The sequence below is a fragment of the Oncorhynchus masou genome, unplaced genomic scaffold (assembly GCF_036934945.1).
Source record: "Oncorhynchus masou masou isolate Uvic2021 unplaced genomic scaffold, UVic_Omas_1.1 unplaced_scaffold_1313, whole genome shotgun sequence".
In the NCBI taxonomy this organism is placed as follows: domain Eukaryota; kingdom Metazoa; phylum Chordata; class Actinopteri; order Salmoniformes; family Salmonidae; genus Oncorhynchus; species Oncorhynchus masou.
This window is the reverse complement of record NW_027002992.1, coordinates 81,484-99,080: the sequence shown is the minus strand read 5'-3', so window position 1 is coordinate 99,080 and position 17,597 is coordinate 81,484. Positions and strand designations below refer to the sequence as shown.

At 46.4% G+C, this 17,597-nt stretch overlaps 1 protein-coding gene across 3 annotated transcripts; it reads left to right on the top strand.

Moving 5' to 3' along the window:
- Positions 1–542: 542 nt before the first annotated feature.
- Positions 543–8,491, top strand: LOC135530283 (zinc finger protein 37 homolog). 3 transcript variants are annotated; one of them, XM_064958636.1, is made up of 4 exons: positions 543–666; positions 2,688–4,783; positions 6,420–7,624; positions 8,208–8,491. In XM_064958636.1, the coding sequence occupies exons 2-4, from the start codon at positions 3,818–3,820 to the stop codon at positions 8,311–8,313; spliced, it is 2,277 nt and encodes a 758-aa protein (XP_064814708.1). In that variant the 5' UTR covers positions 543–666; positions 2,688–3,817; the 3' UTR covers positions 8,314–8,491. The 3 variants fall into 3 exon arrangements, with proteins under 3 accessions (XP_064814708.1, XP_064814710.1, XP_064814709.1); XM_064958637.1 differs by lacking the exon at positions 543–666 and adding an exon at positions 736–1,159; XM_064958638.1 differs by lacking the exon at positions 8,208–8,491 and having other exon boundaries at positions 6,420–8,197.
- The last annotated feature ends 9,106 nt before the right edge of the window (positions 8,492–17,597 follow it).

Here is a 17,597-nt window from a genome sequence, read left to right as displayed (position 1 = left end):
ATAACGGTTTGTCATCTTAACATCTGGCTTCATACTAACAGCACAATTGACAGAAAATAGCCAAACATTCAGGGTTTTTTTCCATCCAAAGTGTTTCTCGCTCAGATTTGTAGATCCTCCGTCCCTGAACATTGTCCAACTTTCATCACTCAAACTCTGTGTATTGATCTATAGTTATGCACAAAAGTGATTTATTGACAATTATAACCCGAGTTCGAGCCCTGAATGCTGATTGGCTGAACGCTGTGGTATATCAGACCATATACCATATGGGTATGACAACTTTTACGTTGGTAACCAGTTTATAATAGCAATAAGGCACCCTGGAGGTTTGTAGTATATGTCCAATAAGGTTTTATCCAGGCACTCTGCGTTGCTTCACGCATAACACATTTAGCATGTAGTTACGTCTATGTTCCTTGTTAATAGGCTAATAACGTTATGGGAAAACGGTTTATTACAACTCATCTCGATGTGAGAGAAAAAATAGTCCTTGTTTCAGGGCTTTTGCCCAGGTTTTTCACATGACCTGGCAACCCTGTGTATGGATAGCAGTGTTTATTACAAACAGGGATCGTAATTATTTCTCAGAGATAAATGTACTAGCTTGTCGGACCAACTCGGATCACTCATACCCGCTGAAGATTGCTGCCTCCGTCTCTGCAGGTAGACTGTCCGTTTCTAGACTTGACAGTTAATGCAGTTGTTGTCTCTCCAGGCTGGATCACATCCGGCCGTGATTGGGAGTCCCATAGGGCGGCGCACAATTGGCCCAGCGTCGTCCGGGCTTAGCCTGGGGTAGGCCGTCATTGTAAATAATAATTTGTTCTTAACTGACTTGCCTAGTTAGACATTTTTTATAATTTAGGGCTTTCCTCGAGCCCCTTTTCACCTAATAACGTTAGCAGCTAGCTACTGTAGCTAGCTTCCGACCGGAACATAACCAAACCACGACACATAGACTATACAGCTACAAGTAGCGAGTGGAGTTACAAATGGACTAAACAAGTTAAATGTATTCCCTGTGATCAAATATTTTTCACACACATAGCTACGTGTTGCCTACTGTACTTGGACCCCTGCTCCCTGCATGTCCCACTCTCCGATGGCGAATAGACTGAAGACACACAGGCTTTATCTCCTTGTTTGCGATCCGCAGGTCGGGATGTTTTATCTGGTTACATGTACATTGAACATGTTTTGTTATTGTTGTAAAATCAACAATGAAGATGGTGGTGAATGGGAAAGAATGATTGTTTCCCCCAATTTATGGGCGTGGTCGATGGTAATTTATTTGTATTACTTGAATATAGACTCGGACAGTTCTGCTCATACAATGAACACAAATATAAACGCAACAAACTGTTGTTCCCGTTTAATTAGCTGAACTATCGTTTACATCACTGTTAGTGAGCATTTCTCCTTAGCCAATATAATCCATCCATTGGACAGGTCTGGCATATCAACAAGCTGATTATGATCATTACACAGGTGCACCTTGTGCTGGGGACAATAAAAGGCCACTCGAAAACATGCACTTATGTCACACAACACCACAGATGTCTCAAGTTGAGGGTACGTGCAATTGGTATGCTGACTGAAGGAATGTCCACCAGAGCTGTTGCCAGATAAGTTAATGTTCATTTATTTACCGTAAGCCACCTCCAACTTCACTTCAGAGAATTTGGCAGTAGGTCCAACCGGCCTCACTACCGCAGACCACATGTATGGCGTTTGAGTGTGCGAACGGTTTGCTGACGTCAACGTGGTGAAAAGTGCCCCATGGTGGCGATGGGGTTATGGTATGGGCAGGCATAAGCTATGGACAACGAACACAATTGCATTTTATCGATGGCAATTTGATTGCACAAACATATTGTGACGAGATCCTGAGGCCCATTTAAAAAAAAAAATCTAATGTGACCAACGGATGCTTATCTGTTTCACCAGTCATGAGAAATCCACAGCTTAGGGCCTAATGAATTTATTTACATTGACTGATTTCCTCATATTAATTGTAACTTCGTATTTGGTAGTGAGTGGAAACACCAAGCAGATGCTTCACATTTATACATCCTCATTTACCTGTCTCATTGTTCCTTATTTATTTGCAAATTATGGTGGAAAATAATTTGACCTCTGTCATTGCCAACAAAGGGTATATAAGAAATTATTGTGATAAACTTTTGTTATTGACCAAATACTTATTTTCCACCATCATTTGCAAATAAATTCATAAAAAATCCTACAATGTGATTTTCTGGATTTTTTTTCTCATTTTGTCTGTCATAGTTGAAGTGTACCTATGATAAAAAGATGAGAGGCCTGTAATTTAAGTGGGAGAACTTGCACAATTGGTGGCTGACTAAATACTTTTTTGCCCCACTGTACATAGGTGCAGGGATGAGTAATTGGGTGATAGTCAGCTAGTGACAGCGACTTAAGTTCAGGACAGGATACTGGATAGAGGCCTGCTAGAGATGGCTATTTAAAAGTCTGATGGCCATGAGATAGAAGCTGTTTTTCAATCTTTCGGTCCCAGCTTTGATGCACCTGAATGGACCTCACCTTCTGGATAATAGCGGGGCGAACAGGCCTTGGATTCCCTTATTCTGATTTTGTCAATTTGAATATGTCTAGTTGATATTCTTCTTTATTCTTACATGTCTCTCCATTACTTCTTACAGATGATGACCAGCTCTGTCTTATAAGGAGACAAGCCATCACAATCACCCACATGGCACCAGCCTAGAGCTGTCTATGGCACCAGCCTAGAGCTATCTTATAAGGAGACAAGCATCACAATCACCCACATGGCACCAGCCTAGAGCTGCCTATGGCACCAGCCTAGAGCTGTCTTATAAGGAGAAGACAAGCCATCACAATCACCCACATGGCACCAGCCTAGAGCTATCTTATAAGTAGAAGACAAGCCATCACAATTACCCACATGGCACCAGCCTAGAGCTATCTTATAAGGAGAAGACAAGCCATCACAATCACCCACATGGCACCAGCCTAGAGCTGTCTTATAAGGAGAAGACAAGCCATCACAATTACCCACATGGCACCAGCCTAGAGCTGTCTTATAAGGAGAAGACAAGCCATCACAATCACCCACATGGCACCAGCCTAGAGCTGTCTATGGCACCAGCCTAGAGCTATCTTATAAGGAGAAGACAAGCCATCACAATCACCCACATGGCACCAGCCTAGAGCTGTCTATGGCACCAGCCTAGAGCTATCTTATAAGGAGAAGACAAGCCATCACAATCACCCACATGGCACCAGCCTAGAGCTGTCTATGGCACCAGCCTAGAGCTATCTTATAAGGAGAAGACAAGCCATCACAATCACCCACATGGCACCAGCCTAGAGCTGTCTATGGCACCAGCCTAGAGCTATCTTATAAGGAGAAGACAAGCCATCACAATTACCCACATGGCACCAGCCTAGAGCTGTCTATGGCACCAGCCTAGAGCTATCTTATAAGGAGAAGATAAGCCATCACAATTACCCACATTGCACCAGCCTAGAGCTGTCTATGGCACCAGCCTAGAGCTATCTTATAAGGAGAAGACAAGCCATCACAATTACCCACATTGCACCAGCCTAGAGCTGTCTATGGCACCAGCCTAGAGCTATCTTATAAGGAGAAGACAAGCCATCACAATCACCCACATGGCACCAGCCTAGAGCTGTCTATGGCACCAGCCTAGAGCTATAAGACCCTGGAAGTTTGAAACATTTACTGATATGAAGGCCGTTAGTTTAACAGAACAAGTTTCTCTGCCCAGGTTAACTACATCAACTCAAAATGGAGGAACTCAAAATGGAGGAAGGAGATTCTCTGCATAGCGTTAATCTGAATCAACTCAAAATGGAGGAAGGAGATTCTCTGCATAGTGTTAACCTGAATCAACTCAAAATGGAGGAAGGAGATTCTCTGCATAGCGTTAACCTGAATCAACTCAAAATGGAGGAAGGAGATTCTCTGCATAGTGTTAACCTGAATCAACTCAAAATGGAGGAAGGAGATTCTCTGCATAGAGTTAACCTGAATCAACTCAAGATGGAGGAAGGAGATTCTCTGCATTGCGTTAATCTGAATCAACTCAAGATGGAGGAAGGAGATTCTCTGCATAGCGTTAACCTGAATCAACTCAAGATGGAGGAAGGAGATTCTCTGCATAGCGTTAACCTGAATCAACTCAAGATGGAGGAAGGAGATTCTCTGCATAGCGTTAATCTGAATCAACTCAAGATGGAGGAAGGAGATTCTCTGCATAGCGTTAACCTGAATCAACTCAAGATGGAGGAAGGAGATTCTCTGCATAGCGTTAACCTGAATCAACTCAAGATGGAGGAAGGAGATTCTCTGCATAGAGTTAACCTGAATCAACTCAAGATGGAGGAAGGAGATTCTCTGCATAGCGTTAACCTGAATCAACTCAAGATGTCCGCTGCTGTTTCTTTACCCATCTTGAGACTCCACAGACTGACAAAGGATCAACTGTCTCTCTGTGCTCCCAGACTTAACCAGAACAACCCGAAGAAGAACAACAAACCAGGTAGAAAACCAACGAAGAAGAAAAACACCACCAGCAGAGGAAAGAAACAACCCACAGGAAATGGACACAACTCTGCTGACAACAAAAGTGTTTCTAGCCAGGTCTCAGTAGTGTCTAGACATCAGCACGGCCCGAAGGGAAGCAAAAATAAACCCAGGATCATTCTCAAATTCTCCCGCTCCATCTTGAGGCCTGACGCAGCAAAACAAGAGGTAGGTTTAAACTTGTAGCTTTTAAATTAAAATGTAATTGAGATCTTTTATACCATTCGTATCTGTGTGAATGTTGCAGCTGCAGTTCATTCGGAAAGTATTCAGACATCTCAACTTTTTCCACATAAAAAATGTTTAGCAATCTACACACGATACGATACCCCATAATGACAAAGCAAAACAGGTTTTTAGAAATGTTTACAAAGTATTCAGAACCTTTGATATGAGTCTCAAAATTGTGCTCAGGTCCATTCTGTTTCCATTGATCATCCTTGATATGTTTCTACAACTTGATTGGAGTCCATCTGTGGTAAATTCAATTGATTGGACATGATTTGGAAAGGCACACCTGTCTATATAAGGTCCCACAGTGCATGTCAGAGATAAAACCAAGCCATGAGGTCGAAGGAATTGTCCGTAGAGCTCTGAGACAGGATTGTATCGAGGCACCGATCTGAGGAAGTGTACCAAAAAATGTCTGCAGCATTGAAGGTCCCCAAGAACACAGTTGCCTCAATCATTTTTAAATGAAAGAAGTTTGGAACCACCAAGAGTCCTGACCAAGAAGCCGATGGTCACTCGGACAGAGCTCCAGAGTTCCTCTGTGGAGATGGTTGTCCTCCTGGAAGGTTCGTCCGTCTCTGCAGCACTCCACGAACCAGGCCTTTATGGTAGAGAGGCCAGATGGAAGCCACTCCTCAGTAAAAGGCACATGACAGCCTGCTTGGAGTTTGCCAACAGGCACCTAAAGGACTCTGACTATGAGAAACAAGATTCTCTGGTCTGATGAAACCAAGATGAAACTATTTTGGCCTGAATGCCAAGCGTCACGTCTGGAGGAAATCTGGCACCATCCCTACTGTGAAGCCTGGTGGTGGCAGCATCTTACTGTGGGGATGTTTTTCAACGGCAAGGACTGGGAGACTAGTCAGGATCGAGGCAAAGATGAACAGAGCAAAGTACAGAGAGATCCTTGATGAAAACCTGCTCCAGAGCACTCAGGACCTCAGACTGGGGCGAAGGTTCATCTTCCAACAGGACAACCACCCTAAGCACACAGCCAAGACAACGCAGGAGTGGCTTCGGGACAAGTTTTTGAATGACCTTGAGTGGCTCATCCAAAGCCCGGACTTGAACCCGATTGAACATCTCTGGAGAGACCTGAAAATAACAGTGAAGCAACACTCCCCATCCAACCTGACAGAGCTTGAGAGGATCTGCAGAGAAGAATGGGGAGAAATTCCCCAAATGCAGGTGAGCCAAGCTTGTAGCTTCATACCCAAGAAGACTCGAGGCTGTAATCACTGCCAAAGGTTCCAAAGGTGCTTCAATAAAGTACTGAGTAAAGGATCTGAATACTTACGTAAATGTGATAGTTTTTTACTTTTTAATACATTTACAAAAAAAAAAAAAATTAAACAGTTTTTGCTTTGTCATTATTGGTTATTGTTTATAGATTGAGGGGTGGGGGGTGTATTTAATCAATTTTAGAACAAGGCTAATGTAAGATTGAGGAAAAAGTCAAGGGGTCTGAATACTTTCCGAGTGCACTGTATATATTTACTAGATATCTTGACGTATCTTACTATCACTTAAGTTTCCTCTGGGAAAATAAAGCTCTTTTATTCTAAACCAGGTGAAACAAGAGATGGACGAGCTGCCTATCGGTACAAGAAGTGATGAACACTGGTTGAACTCTGTGAAGACAGAGAGCTACGACCCAGAGATGGGTAACACCAGGGGACCTACAGAGAGCGACCCCAGGACAGATGCACATCAGCTGGGTATGAAGATGAAGGATGCCCCCCTGTACCACCAGGATGGAGGGAGGCAGCTGCAGTCGTCTACCGTTCAGCCATTCAATCCGGCTGCGTTGCGGTCTGACCTGGAATGTTGGCCTCACAACCAGAAGGTCCCCAGGTTCCCGTGTCCAGACTGCGGCCAGAAGTTCTTCTCAAAAATTCAGTTTAAGTTTCATTCCCGGAGCCACACCCAGTACCGGCCGCACTCCTGCGAGGTTTGCCATAAAACCTTCTCCCGGAAAGGCAGTCTAGACGAGCACCGACCAATCCACGAGGTGGAGCGTCCCTTCGCCTGCCTCCAATGCGGCAGAACTTTCACGTTCAAATCCAACCTGACCCGCCACATGCGTTTCCACAGCGATGCACGGCCCTACGTCTGCCCCCAGTGCGGCCAAAGCTTCAAAATCTCCGACCACCTGAAGAGCCACATGACGGCCCACAGCGGGAATAAACCGTACTTGTGCCCGGAGTGCGGCCAGAGTTTTGTCCGTTACATTAGTCTCAAGTATCATCGGCTGAGCCACACCGGCGAGCGCCCGCTGTCCTGCCCAGAGTGTCCCATGACCTTTGCCCGGCCGCACACCCTTATGGTCCACCGGCGACAGCACAGCAGGAAAACGCTGTTCTCTTGCCAGGACTGTGGGAAGCAGTTCAACGAGGGGTACCAACTGAAAGACCACGTTACAATGAAACACACAGGGGAGAAACCATACAAATGCTCAGAGTGTGACAAGTGCTTCATCACTTCGGCGTCTCGTAAAGTGCACATGGTTGTCCACACAGGAGAGAAGCCATACAAATGCACAGAGTGCTGTAGGAGATACAGTCAGAGTGGGCACCTAGCGCAGCACATGAGGAGACACACAGGGGAGAAACCATACAAATGCTCCGAGTGTGACAAGTGCTTCATCACTTCGGCGTCTCGTAAAGTGCACATGGTTGTCCACACAGGAGAGAAGCCGTACAAATGCACAGAGTGCTGTAGGAGCTACAGTCAGAGTGGGTCCCTGAAGAGGCACAAGTGTGAGCAGCAAACCAGGTGAGAGGAACCTCGGGGCTACGCCCCAAATGGCACCCTATTCTCTAAATTGTGCACTAGGGCCCATAGGGCTCTGGTCAAAAGTAGAGCACTGAATAGGGTGCCATTTGGCACACAGCCCCAGTGTTCTGAGTGTAGGAACTGGAGAGAACTGGAAAGCGGGTCCTTAAAGCAGTACAGCTGGAAGCAGCCACGTAGGTGAGAGGGTTCTCAGGTGTATTGACGAGGGGAACTGGACTTTGTTCATACAGACACCGAGCTGCGTTCCCTATTCCCTAATATAGTGCACCACTTAATGACCAACTAAACCTACAGCTCTGATCAAAAGTAGTGTTGTTTCCCCTCCCCGTGTTACTGTTCCCCCCTCCCCGTGTTACTGTTCCCCTCCCCGTGTTACTGTTCCCCCCCTCCCTGTGTTACTGTCCCCCTCCCCGTGTTACTGTTCCCCCCTCCCCGTGTTACTGTCCCCCTCCCCGTGTTACTGTCCCCCTCTCCCCGTGTTACTGTCCCCCTCCCCGTGTTACTGTCCCCCTCCCCGTGTTAATGTTCCCCCTCTCCCTGTGTTACTGTCCCCCCCTCCCAGTGTTACTGTCCCCCCCTCCCAGTGTTACTGTTCCCCTCCCCGTGTTACTGTTTCTCTTCCTCTCTTTGCAGAACAAAAATGTAGTGCATTCAAGACCACGGACTGAGTTTGCAATACATCCTGCGGGGTCAGAGAAATAATTACATGAACTCTCATAGACTTTAGGCCTACTTTCCTGGACTGATAACTACACTGAACAAAAGTGTACATGCAACATGTAAAGTGTTGGTCCCATGTTTCATGAGCTGAAATAAAAGATCCCATTTTTCCTATACGCACAAAAAGCTTATTTCTCTCAAATGTTGTGCTCAAATTTGTTTACCTCCCTGTTAGTGAACATTTCTCCTTTGCCACGATAATCCATCCACCTGACAGGTGTGGCATATCAAGAAGCTGATTAAACAGCACGATCATTACACAGGTGCACCTTGTGCTGGGGGAAAATAAAAGGCCACTCTAAAATGTACACTTTTGTCCCACAACACAGATGTCTCAAGTTTTTGAGGGCTTGTGCAATCGACATGCTGACTGCAGGAATGTCCATCAGAGCTTTTGCCAGATAATTGAATGTTAATTTCTCTACCATAAGCCACCTCCATTTTAGAGAATTTTACAGTACGCACAACCAGCCTCACAACCGCAGACCACGTGTAATGGCATTAGAAACTATTACACTCAACTGAACGACTCGATTAGCGTAGTGTCAGCTAGCTACATAGTTGTCTTCGCTGTCTTCGTATCCAAGATAATTGTGTAGTTTAGAGTGTGTAGACTTAGAGTGATTATCTTAATTTACCGAGGTTAGCTAGCCAGCTATTTGTCGTCCTTAACGTAGGAGATGCTGCTAGCTAGCTAGCCAACAGCTAGCCAACCTCTACCGAATTGAACTTCAACTACCCGGTCAACATTCCGCGTCGCTCCACAGGTAGTATCACATTTTCATTTCACTTCATTACAGTACAACGGTTTGATTTGTTTGATCGTAGCTAGCCAGCTACATAGCCGTCTTTGTATCTAAGACAATTGTGTAGTCTAGAGCGATTTTCTAGGTTAGCTGGCCAGCTATTGTCGTTCTTTCAACGTAGCTAGCCAGCTAGCCCCCGAATAGCAGCACTGTAGAAACTATTACAGTACAACGGTTTGATTTGTTTGATCGTAGCTAGCCAGCTACATAGCCGTCTTTGTATCTAAGACAATTGTGTAGTCTAGAGCGATTTTCTAGGTTAGCTGGCCAGCTATTGTTGTTCTTTTAACGTAGCTAGCCAGCTAGCCCCCGAATAGCAGCACTGTAGAAACTATTACAGTACAACGGTTTGATTTGTTTGATCGTAGCTAGCTAGCTACATAGCCGTCTTTGTATCTAAGACAATTGTGTAGCCTAGAGCGATTTTCTAGGTTAGCTAGCCAGCTATTGTCGTTCTTTTAAGGTAACGTAACGCAATCAACCTGCTAGCTAGCCAGCTAGCCCCGAATAGCAGCACTGTAGAAACTATTACACTCGACGGAACGACTTGATTAGTGTAGTGTCAACATCGCAGCCACTACCAGCTAGCCTACTCCAGCAGTACTGTATCATTTTAGTCAATAAGATTCTTGCTACGTAAGCCTAACTTTCTGAACATTCGAGACGTGTAGTCCACTTGTCATTCCAATCTCCTTTGCATTAGCGTAGCCTCTTCTGTAGCCTGTCAACTATGTGTCTATCTATCCCTGTTCTCTCCTCTCTGCACAGACCATACAAACGCTCCACACCGCGTGGCCGCGGCCACCCTAATCTGGTGGTCCCAGCGCGCACGACCCACGTGGAGTTCCAGGTCTCCGGTAGCCTCTGGAACTGCCGATCTGCGGCCAACAAGGCAGAGTTCATCCCAGCCTATGCCTCCCTCCAGTCCCTCGACTTCTTGGCACTGACGGAAACATGGATCACCACAGATAACACTGCTACTCCTACTGCTCTCTCTTCGTCCGCCCACGTGTTCTCGCACACCCCGAGAGCTTCTGGTCAGCGGGGTGGTGGCACCGGGATCCTCATCTCTCCCAAGTGGTCATTCTCTCTCTCTCCCCTTACCCATCTGTCTATCGCCTCCTTTGAATTCCATGCTGTCACAGTTACCAGCCCTTTCAAGCTTAACATCCTTATCATTTATCGCCCTCCAGGTTCCCTCGGAGAGTTCATCAATGAGCTTGATGCCTTGATAAGCTCCTTTCCTGAGGACGGCTCACCTCTCACAGTCCTGGGCGACTTTAACCTCCCCACGTCTACCTTTGACTCATTCCTCTCTGCCTCCTTCTTTCCACTCCTCTCCTCTTTTGACCTCACCCTCTCACCTTCCCCCCCTACTCACAAGGCAGGCAATACGCTCGACCTCATCTTTACTAGATGCTGTTCTTCCACTAACCTCATTGCAACTCCCCTCCAAGTCTCCGACCACTACCTTGTATCGTTTTCCCTCTCGCTCTCATCCAACACTTCCCACACTGCCCCTACTCGGATGGTATCGCGCCGTCCCAACCTTCGCTCTCTCTCCCCCGCTACTCTCTCCTCTTCCATCCTATCATCTCTTCCCTCTGCTCATACCTTCTCCAACCTATCTCCTGATTCTGCCTCCTCAACCCTCCTCTCTTCCCTTTCTGCATCCTTTGACTCTCTATGTCCCCTATCCTCCAGGCCGGCTCGGTCCTCCCCTCCCCGCTCCGTGGCTCGACGACTCATTGCGAGCTCACAGAACAGAGCTCCGGGCAGCCGAGCGGAAATGGAGGAGAACTCGCCTCCCTGCGGACCTGGCATCCTTTCACTCCCTCCTCTCTACATTTTCCTCCTCTGTCTCTGCTGCTAAAGCCACTTTCTACCACTCTAAATTCCAAGCATCTGCCTCTAACCCTAGGAAGCTCTTTGCCACCTTCTCCTCCCTCCTGAATCCTCCCCCTCCCCCCCCTCCCTCTCTGCAGATGACTTCGTCAACCATTTTGAAAAGAAGGTTGACGACATCCGATCCTCGTTTGCTAAGTCAAACGACACCGCTGGTTCTGCTCACACTGCCCTACCCTGTGCTCTGACCTCTTCCTCACCTCTCTCTCCAGATGAAATCTCGCTTCTTGTGACGGCCGGCCGCCCAACAACCTGCCCGCTTGACCCTATCCCCTCCTCTCTTCTCCAGACCATTTCCGGAGACCTTCTCCCTTACCTCACCTCGCTCATCAACTCATCCCTGACCGCTGGCTACGTCCCTTCCGTCTTCAAGAGAGCGAGAGTTGCACCCCTTCTGAAAAAACCTACACTCGATCCCTCCGATGTCAACAACTACAGACCAGTATCCCTTCTTTCTTTTCTCTCCAAAACTCTTGAACGTGCCGTCCTTGGCCAGCTCTCCCGCTATCTCTCTCAGAATGACCTTCTTGATCCAAATCAGTCAGGTTTCAAGACTAGTCATTCAACTGAGACTGCTCTTCTCTGTATCACGGAGGCGCTCCGCACTGCTAAAGCTAACTCTCTCTCCTCTGCTCTCATCCTTCTAGACCTATCGGCTGCCTTCGATACTGTGAACCATCAGATCCTCCTCTCCACCCTCTCCGAGTTGGGCATCTCCGGCGCGGCCCACGCTTGGATTGCGTCCTACCTGACAGGTCGCTCCTACCAGGTGGCGTGGCGAGAATCTGTCTCCTCGCCACGCGCTCTCACCACTGGTGTCCCCCAGGGCTCTGTTCTAGGCCCTCTCCTATTCTCGCTATACACCAAATCACTTGGCTCTGTCATAACCTCACATGGTCTCTCCTATCATTGCTATGCAGACGACACACAATTAATCTTCTCCTTTCCCCCTTCTGATGACCAGGTGGCGAATCGCATCTCTGCATGTCTGGCAGACATATCAGTATGGATGACGGATCACCACCTCAAGCTGAACCTCGGCAAGACGGAGCTGCTCTTCCTCCCGGGGAAGGACTGCCCGTTCCATGATCTCGCCATCACGGTTGACAACTCCATTGTGTCCTCCTCCCAGAGCGCTAAGAACCTTGGCGTGATCCTGGACAACACCCTGTCGTTCTCAACCAACATCATGGCGGTGGCCCGTTCCTGTAGGTTCATGCTCTACAACATCCGCAGAGTACGACCCTGCCTCACACAGGAAGCGGCGCAGGTCCTAATCCAGGCACTTGTCATCTCCCGTCTGGATTACTGCAACTCACTGTTGGCTGGGCTCCCTGCCTGTGCCATTAAACCCCTACAACTCATCCAGAACGCCGCAGCCCGTCTGGTGTTCAACCTTCCCAAGTTCTCTCACGTCACCCCGCTCCTCCGCTCTCTCCACTGGCTTCCAGTTGAAGCTCGCATCTGCTACAAGACCATGGTGCTTGCCTACGGAGCTGTGAGGGGAACGGCACCGCAGTACCTCCAGGCTCTGATCAGGCCCTACACCCAAGCAAGGGCACTGCGTTCATCCACCTCTGGCCTGCTCGCCTCCCTACCACTGAGGAAGTACAGTTCCCGCTCAGCCCAGTCAAAACTGTTCGCTGCTCTGGCCCCCCAATGGTGGAACAAACTCCCTCACGACGCCAGGACAGCGGAGTCAATCACCACCTTCCGGAGACACCTGAAACCCCACCTCTTCAAGGAATACCTAGGATAGGATAAGTAATCCTTCTCACCCCCCCTCCCCCTTAATGATTTAGATGCACTATTGTAAAGTGGCTGTTCCACTGGATGTCAGAAGGTGAATTCACCAATTTGTAAGTCGCTCTGGATAAGAGCGTCTGCTAAATGACTTAAATGTAAATGTAATTATGTGGGCGAGCGGGTTTGCTGATGTCAACGTTGACAGAGTGCCCCGTGGTGGCGGTGGGGTTATGATATGGGCAGGCAAGCTGTGGACAACGAACACAATTGCATTTATTTGAATGCGCAGATATACCGTGATGAGATCCTGATGCCCATTTTCATTCCATTTATCTGTCACCATCACCTCCTGTCTCAGCATGTTAATGCACAGCCTCATGTCGCAAGGAACTGTACATAAGTCCTGGAAGCTGAACATTTCCCAGTTCTTCCATCGCCTGCCTACTCACCAGACATGTCACCCATTGAGCATGTTTGGGATGCTCTGGATCGACATGTCCGACAGCCTGTTTCAGTTTCGGCCAATATCCAGCAACTTCGCAGAGCCATTGAAGAGAAGTGGGACAACATTTCATGGGCCACAATCAACATTCCACATCAACATCAACAATCAACAATCAACATTCCATATATTAAAACCCTTAATGGTGCCCCTCTTAGATTAATTTGGATAGGACTACCAAATTAGTTAAATTAGATAAAATAATCTTGAATATCCATAGCCAGAAGTCACAACAGTTGCCGAGGTCGGAGGGGCAGACAGCAAGGTTTATGCAAACCCCCCACTGTTGCAAACCAAATGCTGGGCGAGAAGCAAAGGGACATAATGTCTTGGTGCTTTTTCTCCAAGTGGAGATCAAGGTTATGAATTGCCTGGCTGGACTGATGGGAGGGGACAGTGGATGCGGGTCTTCCATACTCTCATCACCTTTGGACTCTTCATCAATAGTCTTGTTGTGATGAGGACCAATGAATAACAAATGGTTCAACTGCACTTATGACAGCGGCAGGGTAGCCTAGTGGTTAGAGGCGGGTAGCCTAGTGGTTAGAGGCGGGTAGCCTAGTGGTTAGAGGCGGGTAGCCTAGTGGTTAGAGGTGGGTAGCCTAGTGGTTAGAGCGTTGGACTAGTAACTGAAAGGTTGCAAGTTCGAATCCCCGAGCTGACAAGGTATAAATCTGTCGTTCTGCCCCTAAACAGGGCAGTTAACCCACTGTTCCAAGGCCGTCATTGAAAATAAGAATTTGTTCTTAACTGACTTGCCTAGTTAAATAAAGGTAAAAAAAAAAATCTGTTCGGCTAAGATCTGTTCAGTGTATAGCTAAGATCTGTTAGGTGTATAGCTAAGATCTGTTCGGTGTATAGCTAAGATCTGTTAGGCGTATAGCTAAGATCTGTTAGGCGTACAGCTAAGATCTGTTAGGCGTACAGCTAAGATCTGTTAGGCGTACAGCTAAGATCTGTTAGGCGTACAGCTAAGATCTGTTAGGCGTACAGCTAAGATCTGTTAGGCGTACAGCTAAGATCTGTTAGGCGTACAGCTAAGATCTGTTAGGCGTACAGCTAAGATCTGTTAGGCGTACAGCTAAGATCTGTTAGGCGTATAGCTAAGATCTGTTAGGCGTATAGCTAAGATCTGTTTGGCGTATAGCTAAGATCTGTTAGGCGTATAGCTAAGATCTGTTAGGCGTATAGCTAAGATCTGTTAGGCGTATAGCTAAGATCTGTTAGGTGTATAGCTAAGATATGCTAGGTGTATAGCTAAGATCTGTTAGGCGTATAGCTAAGATCTGTTAGGCGTATAGCTAAGATCTGTTAGGCGTATAGCTAAGATCTGTTAGGCGTATAGCTAAGATCTGTTAGGCGTATAGCTAAGATCTGTTCGGTGTATAGCTAAGATATGCTAGGTGCGACCGCAGCATGTGAGACATCCCGTGAGTTTACTATCTGCAGGAAGTCAGCTGTGTGGAACCTTGCAGGAAGGAGGAGCCCATTATGGTGTGAACTGTGACAGAACGCAGTTATACGGTTGAGCCCTCAGTCTGTCTTAATCTGCACAGACAAACCAATCGCCTTTTACACTATGTTCCGGCCGTTTCCACACATCTGCTAAATTGCCACGTAGACAAAAGAGGTTGTAGTTTTTCTATAAAATATAAAAAAAGACTGTTTGTTAAGCTTTCAACTCTAAACCGTTCTTGGTGATGGTTGATTGCTTCATTTTTGCAAATCTTATAATAACGTCGTTGTAAGAGGAATCTGCAGTCTCTTTTTCTATAGAATTGCTACCACACTAGTTAGCCATAAACTTGTTTGGTAGCTATTTACATGTTGACTTGAAAAGGAACAGTAACATAACCAATCTGTCTGACCATGTTTCTTATTAACATTATAGAGAAAGTGAGCACACTTTCAACCCCAAAAGATTATGAACTTTATCAGAAGTGTGTGTATGTGCACTACCTGCACTGCATCTCAGTGCGAGAGGTGTCACTACAGACCCTGGTTCGATTCCGGGCTGTATCACAACCGGCTGTGATTGGGAGTCCCAATTGGTGATTGATTGGACGTCAGGCTCAGTTGGTTCTGCATCTCTCTGGTAACAGTACAGAAGTTTGCTAAATTTACACCTGGGTCTATGTTGCTTACAGTGATTAAACACTTGAGAAAATGGCAACCAGTCACAGTGTATCAGACCAGCCTCGAACTGTATCGGTTAATTATTGGACTCTCTTTCTCTTAGACATAACGTCAGAATCTGGTTGTGGATGTCCCAACACAGGTAAACATAATCAATAACTTCAATGAAGATTAATTGTAAGAATACATGTTGTGTGAAGCATATATTCAATAAAGCAACAGGTGCCAAAGCTGTATGAGAGATTAAAATACCTTGTTTTTACACTGGTCAGCAGCTGGTCCTTGTTCTTCTCATCAAAGACTCCATTCTCTCTCTCCATCTTCCATTACATAGATACACAACAGTATGTGGACACCCCTTTAAATTAGTGGATTTGGCTATTTCAGCCACACCTGCTGCTGACAGGTGTATAAAATCGAGCACACAGCCATGCAATCTCCATAGACAAACATTGGAAGTAGAATGGCTTTACTGAAGAGCTCAGTGACATTCAACATGGCACCGTCATAGGATGCCACCTATCCAACAAGTCAGTTTGTTAAAGTTCTGCAATGTTAGAGCTCCCCCGGTCAACTGTAAGTGCTGTTAGTGTGAAGTGGAAACATCTAGGAGCAACAACGGCTCAGCTGCAAAGTGGTAGGCCACACAAGCTCACAGAACGAGACCCCCGAGTGCTGAAGGGCGTAGCGTGTAAAAATCATCTGTCCTCGGTTGCAACACTCACTACCGACTTCCAAACTGCCTCTGGAAGCAACGTCACCACAATAACTGTTCCTCAGGAGCTCCATGCAATAGCAGAGCAGCAGCACACAAGCCTAACATCACCGTTCGGAATGCCAAGTGTCGGCTGGAGAGGTGTAAAGCTCGCCACCATTGGACTCTGGAGCAGTGGAAACGCGTTCTCTGGAGTAATGAATCACGCTTCACCATTTGGCAATCCGACAGACGAATCTGGGTTTGTCAGATGCCAGGAGAACGCTACCAGCCCCAATGTATAGGGCCAATTGTAAAGTTTGGTGGAGGAGGAATAATGGTCTCGGTCTGTTTTTCATGGTTTGGGCTAGGCCCCTTAGCTCCAGTGAAGGGAAATTTTTATTTATTTTTTTATTTTACCTTTATTTAACTAGGCAGGTCAGTTCTTATTCTTATTTTCAATGACGGCCTAGGAACAGTGGGTTAACTGCCTGTTCAAGGGCAGAACGACAGATTTGTACCTTGTCAGCTCGGGGATTTGAACTTGCAACCTTCCGGTTACTAGTCCAACGCTCTAACCACTAGGCTACCCTGCCGCCCCTTAATGCTACAGCATATAATGACATTCTAGACGATTCTGTGCTTTCAACTTTGTGGCAACAGTTTGGGGAAAGCCCTTTCTTGTTTCAGCATGACAAAGCCCCCGTGCACAAAGAGTGTTGATTTTGTCCACCCACACCAGATGCAATCAGGAGAAACAGGTTGAAATACCAAAACAAACTCTGAACCAACTATATTAATTTGGGGACAGGTTGAATTTAGCTAGCTTGATGTTGCTAGCTAATTTTTCCTGGGGTGTAAACATTGGGTTGTTATTTTACCTTAAATACACAAGGTCCTCTACTCCACAGATAAAAGGGTAAACCGTGTTAGTTTCTAGACATTTCTCCTCCTTCAGGCTTCTTCCACTTTGGACTTTATATGGCTGTTGGCAACCAACTTTAAGGTGCATTACCACCACCAACTGGACTGGAGTGTAGACCTCAGTTCATCTTTCAATCACCCACGTGGGTATATGCTCCTAAAAACCAATGAGGAGAGGCGAGACTTCCAGCGCGTCAAGCGTGACAAATAGAATCAAGTTCTATTTTAGCGCCTGGCTCCACAGACGCTCGTTGACTCGCACAAGCAGTGTGGATGCAATGATTGAATTAGATGTGTACATTTATTTTGCAATGCTCGCTCATGTTACATGCTGACCAGACCATAGAGCGCATTCATACCTTAATAGAAAATGATTCAAGTAAAAGTGAGTCACCCAGTAAAATACTACTTGAGTAAGTCAATGTATTTGGTTTTAAATAGTCTTAAGTATCAAATGTAATTGAAAAAATATATTTAAGTATCAAAAGTAAAAGTATAAATAATTTCAAATGACATCTA